Source organism: Neoarius graeffei, chromosome 11 (genome assembly GCF_027579695.1).
Source record: "Neoarius graeffei isolate fNeoGra1 chromosome 11, fNeoGra1.pri, whole genome shotgun sequence".
NCBI classification, from domain to species: Eukaryota; Metazoa; Chordata; class Actinopteri; order Siluriformes; family Ariidae; genus Neoarius; species Neoarius graeffei.
In genome coordinates this window covers 60529871-60542370 of record NC_083579.1, presented here as the reverse complement: position 1 = coordinate 60542370, position 12500 = coordinate 60529871, and the positions used below count along the sequence as shown (strand labels likewise).

General features: G+C 42.0%; 1 protein-coding gene across 3 annotated transcripts in view; it reads right to left on the bottom strand.

The window, feature by feature from the left end:
- ctbp2a (C-terminal binding protein 2a) overlaps positions 1–12500 on the bottom strand; it is a 65090-nt gene that overhangs the window by 18261 nt on the left and 34329 nt on the right. For 2 of the 3 annotated variants that reach the window (XM_060934427.1, XM_060934428.1), the window contains exon 2: positions 12050–12209. In XM_060934427.1, coding sequence (XP_060790410.1) covers positions 12050–12107 — 58 coding nt within the window. In that variant the 5' untranslated portion in view covers positions 12108–12209. Of the gene's footprint in view, positions 1–4751; positions 6937–12049; positions 12210–12500 lie in introns of those variants that run through there. The other variant, XM_060934426.1, reaches the window with a different exon arrangement.

Below are 12500 nucleotides of genomic sequence, written 5' to 3'. Positions count from 1 at the left end.
GATAACTTTAATTTTCTGAGATGTAATAAAAACATATTTATATGCCAAAGTCAAGCCTATGAGTTCCAAAATGATGTCTGTTACGATTGTCCATCTCGCGTCTGTTACAAATTAATTACAATCTAGCTATATACCATGTTAATCTTATTGAAAGAATGTGTATGCTTATTCTACTACACATGTTTATTAATTATATTTGCTAAAACATCACCTTCCTATGTTTCAAAAAGTAATTCTACATTGTTAAAATTGAGAATATATATGTCCACAACACTTCTGTTACGTTCTGACTTTGGCATATAAATATGTTTTTATTACATCTCAGAAAATTAAAGTTATCTTTTAACATATCATTCATTAAAGATTACATGTTTTGTGACCTGATGGTAAAAAAAAAGAAATGGTTTTAGGTGAATTTTTAAAAATAAGTTCATGTCCCCATTTCAGTACCCATAAGCGTGGAATCACATACACATATATATATATATATATATATATATATATATATATATATATATATATATATATATATATAGAGAGAGAGAGAGAGAGAGAGAGAGAGAGAGAGAGAGAGATAGATAGATAGATAGATAGATAGAGTGCATAGGTAATGAATACTTTAAAAGTGAGCTGCTAATCTTGCAAACTGCATGCATTCTATTGGAAAACCTGGCTTCAGAACCTGAAGGAAAATGCCGTTGTTATATTGCCACATACAAAGTGGTTTAGAACAACAGGCAAGGATACAGAACACTTCAAGGATATACACCTTATGGAGACACAAAGGAATGGCATTCTTTGAAAAGTCAAATTGTCACCAAAGGTTTGTTGGGTTTTGTTTTTTTAAATGAAAGGATTTGCTCTGTTGCTTAAACCACACGAGGGACATCACAAAGCAGAAAAGATTTGTAAATCTAAAATTCCAAATTCATGACTACATACAATGCATCAAATTCAACTAATTCAGTCTGCCTTTCAGCTTCTAAATCTAAACAGTATTTTACAAGTCCTATCATGCATCATAGCTAAACAATTCACCATGCAATCAAAATGGTCAGGGCTCTCATACAAACAGTATGTCTAAAAATCTGTGGGTAATTTGTGTACAAGTGCTGGTGTTTATCAAAAATGTTTGGTTAGATTATTGTTTATATTTATGCACAGGTTTGACCACGAGTATGCAAAATACCTCACAGAGAACACCCAAGTCGGAAGCAAAATACGTTCACCCAGGACCACTTTATGCAAGGACTTGTGAAATCATGAACTGGTCTGTTAATACACTTACACTTCAATCTAATAAAAGGCTAACAGAGCCAGCATGTTAATGAATGCAGCATGGCCGAGCTCACTTTTGGAGAATGAGCGTGCTTTCGGAACAATTTTTTAGCAGAGAGAGGTTTAATAGCAGATAATTCCCCAAACCAGTAAATAAAAATCATGCCATCAGCTAGAACCTGAGTTAGGGAAGGAAACCATTCTCTCAGATGTGATATCTGTACACATGCAACTCCAAGTCATTTTTGACTACATGAAAATTTCAAAGAGAAACTGGAGTCACTTGTTCAGCTGGCACTAGAACCTTCTTGTACCGGACTTCTGCGCTTGTTGCACATCGCTCTGGATAAGAGCATCTGCTAAATGCCATGTAAGGTAATGTAATGTAATGCAATGATAGAAGGATATTTCCCATCTATCACGGAGTGTGATTAAGGCGTTCAACACTGGGCACAATGTTGGTATTTGGTTATAAAGCCCATTGGGTTCAATTCTATGAATGTGTTTCAGACTTGACAATTGTAAATGTTTGCTGAAACACAAAACATTAAAAAGCAATGCTTAATAATGTAAAGTGTATGGATCAATATCATAATTTGTGGGGGGTTTTTTTTGGGGGGGGGGAACCCACCATACATGGTTAATTGCGGCTATGTCTATAATTTAAAAGCGCAGTAAAAATGCAGGCGGCTAAGAACAATTGGCGTTTATGCAAGATTCATAATTTACACTTTATACAAATTATATGCATGCGTATATTTAACGAATCCCAAATTGTGCATGAGACTTGAAATTTTATGGAGTAAGAAACTATTCAGAACCTTTCATTGCAAAGTTAAAATAATTACAGCCCAGGTTCCAGTATTACGAACTTCCATGTCAGCATTTAACTAACAGTAATCTTCATGCAGTCCTAAGAAAGTGCATGCAACCCTAAAATCTCTGCTGACAAACTCTGTGAGCTTCCAAATCAAACAACTAAAACGTTAAAACACAAGCATAATTTCCCACATGGAATTTAATTAAAACAACCGATACTCACACACATGGCTGACCCTAGGTATTTGTGTGTTCTGACCACTACCTCCATTGCCATGGCAACGTAATCCGCTTTTACTGGAAAACAAGGACTTCATTACATGTTCTTGTTCTTATACAGTCGATAAAACAGTTACTGCTACACCAAGAAGCAATTTAGGGAACAGAAGCAACCATTTCAAAAGGGTTTGCCAAATTACATTTTACTAACCAGCAAAGATGAAACGTGCCTTAACATAAATGACTGTCTAAAATTCTCAAACAAGTTCCAGGACTTCCAACATGTCAAATTTGTCTTTCAAAGTCTTACAGATCGTGAGGGATCTAGTCCAAGACAAAAACCACCTACATATATAGTCAATAATCCAATATGGCCTAAAACAAACCTGCAAAAGACAAGTTTATATTATATTAGATCACAGTCATCTAAAAGTCATTAAGTGGCGATGAACCTACAGAAAGTGAAGGAGAGAGAGGTCTACAGTGAGAGAATAATGCCAGCCTGAAATTGACTGTTGTAAAAAGAGGAGTTCAAACATGCAAATGCTTCTCATTGGAGAGAAAAGTCACAATGTGCTTGATTTACAGGCAGCAACATGCAGTATCTGGCAAATGCAAAAAAACTGAGAGACAGGGCAATCACATGAAATATCTCTGATATAAAATGGATCAGGATCACTTACACTACGTTCACACTGCAGGTAACACTACGTTCACACTGCAGGCTGAAGTGACTCAAATCCGATTTTTTCGCCCATATGTGACCTGTATCCGATCTTTTATTGACAATATGAACGACACAGATCCGATTTTTTCAAATCCGACCCAGGCCGTTTGGATATGTGGTCCTAATTCCGATTCCTATCCGATCTTTTCATATGCGACTTCAGTCTGAACCGCCAGGTCGCATTCATCCGACTTACACGTCATCAACAAGCCACAAACGTCACTATTCTGCGCTGAAGTAGGCGGTGGGTCTCTCAAAAAAAAAGTTACAACAACATGGCTTTGATGTTCCTTTGAACGGAGGTTGCAGTCACTACCCCGCAGAACGCCTGAGCCAAAACCCTTGCCCTCTTCCTTCTCAACCTCCTCCTTAACATCAGGCTATTGTGCATGTTCTGGCTCCGTCACAACAACTGCATCATCGCCAGGTACTCCATGCTGGCTACTGTCAAATACACAGGAAACTTTAGGTTACTTCCATAAACACTGGCCATGCTCACTGCGTGTGACGTCGTCGTATCCTGCAATGCGCATGCGGAACACTTTTAGGTCGCTTTTCGTTCATACTGAGGATCACATACAAGTCGCATATATTTGTTAATGTGAACGACCTCACAAAAAAATCAGATCTCACAAAAAAAAATCGGAATTGAGCATTAAGCCTTGCAGTGTGAACGTAGTGTTATTTTGCATTCCTGTACAACCCCAGCAGGTCACCAATTACCGATCTTTCATATTGGTTTCACTGCATGTCTCTTTCCCATCTTCATCTCATTAGGCGCTCGAATAAAATCTCATTGTTTAGATTATAATAATTAGAATCAGATAATATGATGGTAACATGCCATGTAATTTCCTGTAGGGTTTTGACAATCTCTCTATTCCAGCTTCAGTTAAACTGCTCTTCTTGGACACCTCCCCCAACACAGTCATTTCACATCAGATTCATGAGCTGCAGGGGGAAAGCGTTCTATTACATCAACAGCATGGGTGGGATTAGAGAGTGCTCTGAAAGGCCACTGCACTGTGATACAGAAGAAGATTGCTCGAGTTCACTCACTAGTCATGGAGAAACCATGAAACATAAGCTTAGATCTTCTTTTATGTATCTTAAACAAGGAAATGCAGAGAATTACTGGATACATTATTGTAAGGTACGAAGGGTTAACCAAAAAAAAAAAAAAAAAAAAAAAAACACAAGTTGTGCGTGTGTGAGATATACATTACACACACACACACACACACACACACACACACACACGATGTGCTGTGTACACACAGCAATTAGAGCAGCAAACAGAGCAAAAGGGTCTTATACAAACAGCCTACATTCCAACATACAATGTTCTATAAAATAGGCTATAAAACACTGTATTAGTTGATATCGTCCAGTGTTCATGAAGAATTATTCAGCAGAAAAAAGTCCAAACCTTTATGATATGGAGTACACCAATACTAAATCTCCATCAGTGGAATAACCCAAACAGGAAGCTAAAATGCAATTTATAATTAACTACCAACCAATTTTGTCAGAAATGGCCAGATTTTTCACTTGCTACTACTTGCTAAGAAAGAAATATAATAGAGTAAAAAGGCATTTAAACTATGTAAAAATGTAAAAATGTTTCACATTCACTCATTCAATGCATTTAAGAGAATAGATTTAATGCTGAGAATAAGAGTAAATTGGGACAAAGACTTCGATTTACTTGTGTCAGGTGATGCCATGGTGGAGACAATAACAGGGGGTCCAGTACGTCGTGAAAGCTTCTGATTGGCAAGGCTAGGAGTCTGTATAACAGCACCTACAGGCACCAGGGAATTCTCATGAGGTGCTAACCCAGTCTTCCGCATTATATGGGGGCTTGGCTGTGGATTGGACAGGCTAGACATTGTGGCCAGGTTTCGATCCCTCTTCATCAGCTCCATGGGTACAGTGTAGTTGGTGGAGTATGCTTTGGGGGCTTGCTTTGCTGGCAGAGTGGGCATGGTTGCTGACTGTGGCAGTCCAGTCAGTGCTGGTGTTTGTTGTGGCATGCCATGCACAGGGGCTGGCATTTGTTGCAAACCAAGGATTTGTGGTTGCACTCCTGATATGCGTGATGGAAGTGGAACTTGCTGGGACACTGCTGCCAAAGATGGCATAGGTAGGCCAGCTTGAGGAGCGTAAGCAGACAGAGTATGATGTTGAACAGGCAGCACTGCACTACTGAAAGACCCTGGTGTCCTTGTTACAGGGTATCCACTAGCCTCTAGAAGGTGCTGGGAGGGAGCACTACTAGGCCTACGGCCCATGACTTCAGCCATCCTGGGGAAGATGGTCTGGACTGGCATCAAGGGTGGCTGATACAAGGGCGGAGTCATTGGTGGTTGCTGGTGCATGTACAAGTCACTGCGATGGCTGAAACTGTTGGATCGTCCTCGTACTGGGGCACTCTGGTGCTGAGTGATGTCTGGAGGACGTTTGCAACTAACTGCCACACGAGAGAGAACGCGTGCCTGCCCCAAGTTGGGTGCAACAGAGTGAATATCATTCTGTTCCATAACAGCTAACATTGCAGTGGAATCAAAGCCCTGCTGTAACAGAGAGGTTATAGTGCACTCTGATAAACCTTCATTACGTAGAAATGCCACAAACTCTGGGTCAGCTGTCTTCTTGGGGTCTACAGGAGCCATTGAGTTTTGAGGTGTTGGAGGAGGAGCAGGTTGGGTGGGGAGCTGAGGAGGACCTTGAGCAGGGATAACAGCTGTGACCGAAGTGGTCACTGAGGCAGGAGCTGGCAAGAGAGGGTTAGGGTCGCATATAGGATTCAGTGGTCCCACAAGTTGCCCCTGCTGAACAGATTGTGCAGGCTGGGTTTGTTGCACAAGTGGCATTTGCTGCAGTTGCTGGATTGATTGCGTTTGCTGTGGTTGTTGAACTGACTGTATTTGTTGTGGTTGTTGAACTGGTTGAAACTGCTGTGCTTGATGAAATGACTGAACTTGTTGCATTTGCTGCTGCAACTGTTGCTGAGCTGGTTCCTGTTTTTGTTGTTGGGTCTGTTGCTGTTGTCCTAAAACACATGATGAAGGGCTTTCCTGCTGCATAACCATACCTTGAGAAGATGAACCCATCACCAAGCAGGTGGCTACAGGCTGACTTTGATCCACCGGTCTCCCATTAAGATCACTATACATTGAGCACCCAGGAAGAGAAGTGGGGGCCTCAGCCTCATAGCGAGGATTAGCTGCCTCAATGGCATAGCGAGCAGGAGACGGTGCTCGGCTAGGTATGCGCTGGCTTTCTGGCATCATTTTGGCTAGTGGTGTGGCAGGTGGGGGGCCAGGAAGGCATGGCTCCCCGTAAATGTGTGTAGGAGGTGGTGCTGGAGTCGGGGCAGGCACACTAGACCTCCCAGATTGGTTCTGGTTCCAAAGTGGTTGATTCCTTCCCATCATAACATAATGGGAAGCCGACTGGTTAAGCGGCATTCGTTCTCCACAATTAAAGCCATCAGATGACCTGGAAAACACTGCAGGATCTTGCTGGTAAGGATCCAGTGGAGTTAGAGAAACACGATGGGTCATGGGTGGACGTTCATAATGACTATTCAGCTCAGGAACAGAATTCTCTCTCATCTTGCAGGGATCTAGTCGATCCACATAATTTTGATTATAAAGTGACAACTGGTAATGGTACGGCTCCCGTTTCATATCCATGTCAGAGGGGCGCACACCAGTGGGTGGTTCATACAAACTTCCAGCATCCCCTCCGAAGGAGTTCCGTCGGTCAGTTGTCCTGTTTTGCTGCTCGTACATATTCTCGCTCCGTTCCCACTGACTTTCATTGCCACCCAGTACGTCCCAGCTCTGGGAACGGCCAATCGGCAACTGCTTGCTAGAGACCAACATCAACACCAAGACAATCGTCGCAAAAATGTGCAGAAAGGATGGTGTTCTCTTGTGCTCTCTCCAGTTTTTGTGTTACCTTTATATAACTTAAAGGGTGGCTGACAAAAATAAAAAGAGATGCTGTAGGAGTGTCCTTTTTCATTAGAGTTCCAGCTGTAATTTCTGTCTCTTCTCTCTTTTAGAGCTTTACATTCAGATAGCGCCTCTTGGTAGGTGACAGTTGAATAATTAATCCAGTCCGTATTGCTGTTGGCAGTGCAAAAGGGAAAGATGATACCAAATGCTCTCTCGCTCACACACTGGCTGTAGGCGAAGGTAACCTTGCTACTCCATTGTGAAAATGCAAAACGACAACCATGAACTGATGAGAACACAGGGAAGAGGGTTTTTTTTTTTTTAACCAATGGAGGGGTGGTGCATAGTAGGCAGGGACTTTTGTTAATCCAGGAGAGCTGATCTGCTTCTACTCTGAGACATTTTACTCGCTCTGAATGCTATGAGGGATTACAGACTAAATTAAGCCTGGTTAAATCCACTGCTGTTACGGCACATACACACAAATACATACTAATTCATTATACAAGCCTTACTTGCAGACAGATTAAATGCAGTCATGACAATGATGAAGAAAAATGATGTCATCCTTTACAATACTACACACCTACCTGTAGTAGATAGTTGAGAAACGCTGATGTTGCCAAGTCTCTGTCCAGTGGTCATTAAAAAGGGCTGGACACAGAGGCTGTCCGGTGGAATTAAGACGAACCTAATGGATCACTGTTAAATTGTACAGCACCCTCAGAAAGATCAAAACCTGACTGAACAGTAATCCGGCAACTACTTGAGCACTGTGCTCTCAGTGACAAGCGCAAAGAGCTGATCTGACTACAATTGCATGAACGCGGCTCATCTGTGAAACAAAAATATTTTAAAAAGCACATTTCAAGCAAATTTCATGCAAAAAAAAAAAAAATAGGGAAATATAATAAATTCATATTCATTGAAATTACTACATAGAAAGTGTTAAAAATGGAGCTATAGTATTCAACACCCTTTATATCAGTGCCTTGACACAAACCCAGTGTTCATAAAAAACTAATATAATTTTACTAAACTATTCATTGTTCACTAAACGTACATACCATGGAGTTAACTGATTAACTCAAGTTTTAAAAAAACAAATAAATGAATACAACTCTACTCAAACACTTTTAGTAAATAAAGGAAAAATGGAAGGAGCAAGCAAGGGATTTATTTTATTTTTAAGCCAAAGAATAACATTTGTCTCACTGTGCGTCTTTATTGATCATGCACATGCTTAAATGTGTCCATCGTCATGACATTTATACCGCCGTTTTTAAACCAAACTTTAGTCCTGTTTATTTATTTACATGCACATTTATATGGCAAGTCACTAACAATGTATCCAAATATACATCCATCCATTATCTGTAGCCGCTCATCCTGTACAGGGTCGCAGGCAAGCTGGAGCCTATCCCAGCTGACTACAGGTGAGAGGCGGGGTACACCCTGGACAAGTCGCCAGGTCATCACAGGGCTGACACATAGACACAGACAACCATTCACACCTACAGTCAATTTAGAACCACCACTTAGCCCAACCTACATGTCTTTGGACTGTGGGGGAAACCGGAGCACCTGGAGGAAACCCACACAGACACGGGGAGAACATGCAAACTCCACACAGAAAGGCCCCCGGTCAGCTATTGGGCTCAAACCCAGAACCTTCTTGCTGTGAGGCGACAGTGCTAACAACTACACCACCGTGCCGCCCCCAAAATATACATAATGTATAAATAAAAAGGCTGTGTGTAGAATCATCAGCATCACCGATGGGAAAATTATGTCCATGAGCACTAAAAAGAAGAAGAAGCCTGTCACATGCACACTTAAGCACAATGAAATTCATCCTCTGCATTTAACCCATCTGAAGCAGTGAACACATGCATGCACACAAACAAGTGAGCAATGAGCACACACACACACACACACACACACACACACACACACACACACACACACACACACACACACACACAAACAGTGGGCAGCTATGCTACAGCACCAGAAGAGCAGCTGGGGGCCAGGTACCCTGCCCAAGGGCACCCTATGTTAACCTAATCACCTAATCATATACATGTCTTTGAACTGTAGGGGAAACTGGAGCACCCAGAGGAAACCCACACAGACACAGGGAGAACATGCAAACTCCACACTGAAAGGCCCCTTTGACCACTGAGCTCGAACCCAGAACCTTCTTGCTGTGAGGTGACTGTGCTAACACCACTGTGCCGTGCCATCCTAAAAGTAATGTTAGGACACCAGCTTCTAGGACGTTCAGCCTCACCGAGTCTCATTCTATCCAGTATGAAGGCCATTTTAATATGATATTCTTTCGCTCTCTAAACAAATTACAAATAAAAATATGACTAAAATGAGAAATGAAGTAAAAACTGATCACTTACTGAATACAGAGTAAACGTGACAGCTAATTAGATTATGTTCCATTTAATTTTCTTGACTGACTCAAATAACTCTCATTCTGTTTTAACTGAAATGCCATAATTGTTAACGTTTTTCCAATTTCTGTTTGAATGACAAAATAACGATACACAATTAGGGCCTCTGCATGCTCTTGCGACAAGGCTTTCGCAGACAGCTGTAATTTATCGTTGAGCGGGGAGTAATAGGCGTGCGCGATGTTATTCACCGCCACAACGCAAGGGGGCGCGAAGTTGCGAAATCGCTAGGAGTAGTTGGTGGGTGTGGTTAGTGGAGTGTTTATCCTCCGGTTACTTATAATGACTAGAATTGGAGTCGTATAGATGTACGTACCTCCTCACTTCCTCGATCAACCGCTCTTCGTGCTGCTCCATCTTCACTCGTGTTTTTAAAAATGGAGGTCGTGAAAACAAAACAAACCGGGAAAGTAGGGAAGCGGAAGTGCGTGTACAGCGGATGTAGAGTGGACCAATCAGAGCCCTCTTGTCTGCGAAGCTGTCTGCGGTGGTCACAATTTTTGGGAGGTGCGCGCAGAGTGTCTGTGAAAGGGAGGGGGGGGGGCGGCTTCGCAGACGCCATCTGCGAGGACTGGGTTGTCAGCATAAATTGGCCTTTAGTTGAACAGTTTGCTGTAATTTACAGCTCAAATACTTTTTAGAGCCAGACAACAACAAACCTTGGTTAATAAAGTCTCATCTCATCTCATTATCTCAAGCCGCTTTATCCTGTTCTACAGGGTCGCGGGCGAGCTGGAGCCTATCCCAGCTGACTACGGGCGAGAGGCGGGGTACACCCTGGACAAGTCGCCAGGTCATCACAGGGCTGACACATAGACACAGACAACCATTCACACTCACATTCACACCTACGGTCAATTTAGAGTCACCAGTTAACCTAACCTGCATGTCTTTGGACTGTGGGGGAAACCGGAGCACCCGGAGGAAACCCACGCGGACACGGGGAGAACATGCAAACTCCGCACAGAAAGGCCCTCGCCGGCCACGGGGCTCGAACCCGGACCTTCTTGCTGTGAGGCGACAGCGCTAACCACTACACCACCGTGCCGCCCATGGTTAATAAAGTACTACTCTAAACAACTCACATCATGTCTCCATCATGTAAATTAAATGAAATCAAAATCATGTTAATCCTCAACGCTGCATAAATGGAAAAGCAAAACAAACAGTGGAAATATTCAGCTTTAGTATGGAAATTGCAGAACCCCACCCCCTCGCATTTTGGGAGGATCAGACCTGCACAGAGGTCTATGATGAGTCAAGACGGATTATTTTTTTTCATATTGTATGTCTAAGGGTAAGTGCACACAAAACCACACGTGCACACAGGCCATTGTGTAACTGCAGACAAAATGTGCTTTACCCTAAAGGGCCCTCACTCATAACCCATTCACCAAAACGCATCTTGCTTATCTTGTTCATTTCCATTCTAGACTTTTCCCTCGTGCTAAACCACTTTCATACATTGTCAAATAAGAGTATTGATCTAGCATGAATATGACTACATGGTCAGAAAGCAAGAACCATTAAACAGCACTTAACACTCAATATACTACATCTACAGATTATCATATTAGACACTACAAAAAAAAAAAAAAAAGCAGACAAGTAAAAAAAATATAGTCTGAGTACATTCACATACAGTCCACGGTCAGAATCCACTACCTCTCATATTTGATAAACAGACCAGCAGTGTGTCTTTCTGCTGGATAAAGCACACTGCTGAGTTAATCGTCTCTGCATTCATTTTTACTTTGGCCTGGCCTCTTTGGCAACCGCAACCCCCTCTGGGTCCCTTTGCCACAGTCAAAAGTAGATGAGATCACTTTCCATTGTAATTAGGCACAAAAGTAAGAATTTTTTTTTTTTTTTGGTAAGAAGTCTGCATTCGATCTGCAGTTCTTCTCAGCATGCTATAGTGGTGACAGATTTTTACCCTATGGAGTACAGATGGATCGGTTTCAAACATGTAGGTGCTTACTACATCCTGACTACGCTGCATGCAAAACTGTGCCCGTTAATGGAGCCCATTTAACATGCATCATTTACTGACCATTTGTCTGGCATGTTTACATATCTAAATACATTTAATCTCACTGGATTTTGTTCTTCATTCCTGGAGTGGACTCTAAGCCCCTGGAGGCACATTTCTGAACTAGAGGCTTAATTGTTCTGCGCACAGAGGGGCGGAAAAAAAAAAAAATCTGCCTCGTCAGACCTAATCCAGTACTCACATTGTGGGAGGATCAGTGGTCAAGTATATTGTTTATACGTTCATAAAACCAGGCTTTTAAAATGTGCCAAACCATTATAGTGTTTCACAGGCACATGGAAAGTATTGCTAAAGTTTGTGCAAATGTGGGTACCATTCTACCAGTTTACTGTAATTAAAATAGGAGAGAAAGTGGAGAAGCTTTCAAAAAGGTTCACAGGGTTTTATCCAGCATACCCTCATACCCGCACTGCTAACTGGCATCATGAAGTGCAATAAGACAACGTATTGTAAGTGCAAAGTAAAAACAAGAAGTCACTGATAAAATTGAAAAACTAAAACAAACAAAAAAAAACCTTACCTTCACAGATTCTGTCGAGCCGTTGACGTTTTACTGTGTGTTTGTCAAGCAAAGCCATTGTAGTGCTGCAGCTTCCTCGCCTCGGCTAGCTGTACACTGGGCCAAGCCACAGAATACTAGTGTCCCTTCACCCCCGGCAGGGCATGCCGTCACCTCACACCTGCATGCACACACACACACACACACACACGTTTCATTCAACAGATAACCTCAATTCTTACAATGGTCTACTTTGTCTTTGCATTGAGGTTAACTCTTAGGACAGGTCGTATGGAGTGTTACAATAATGAAACACTTCCACAAGAGGGCGCTACATCACTACCATTCAAGCAAGCTGGTTCGAGTTCAATAAAACACTTATAAACCAGTTCCAAACACAAAGAGACACCATCAACCTCTCCTGTCGTTATATTTGCACTGCTATAATGTCAATATTGCTCGAAATCCTTTG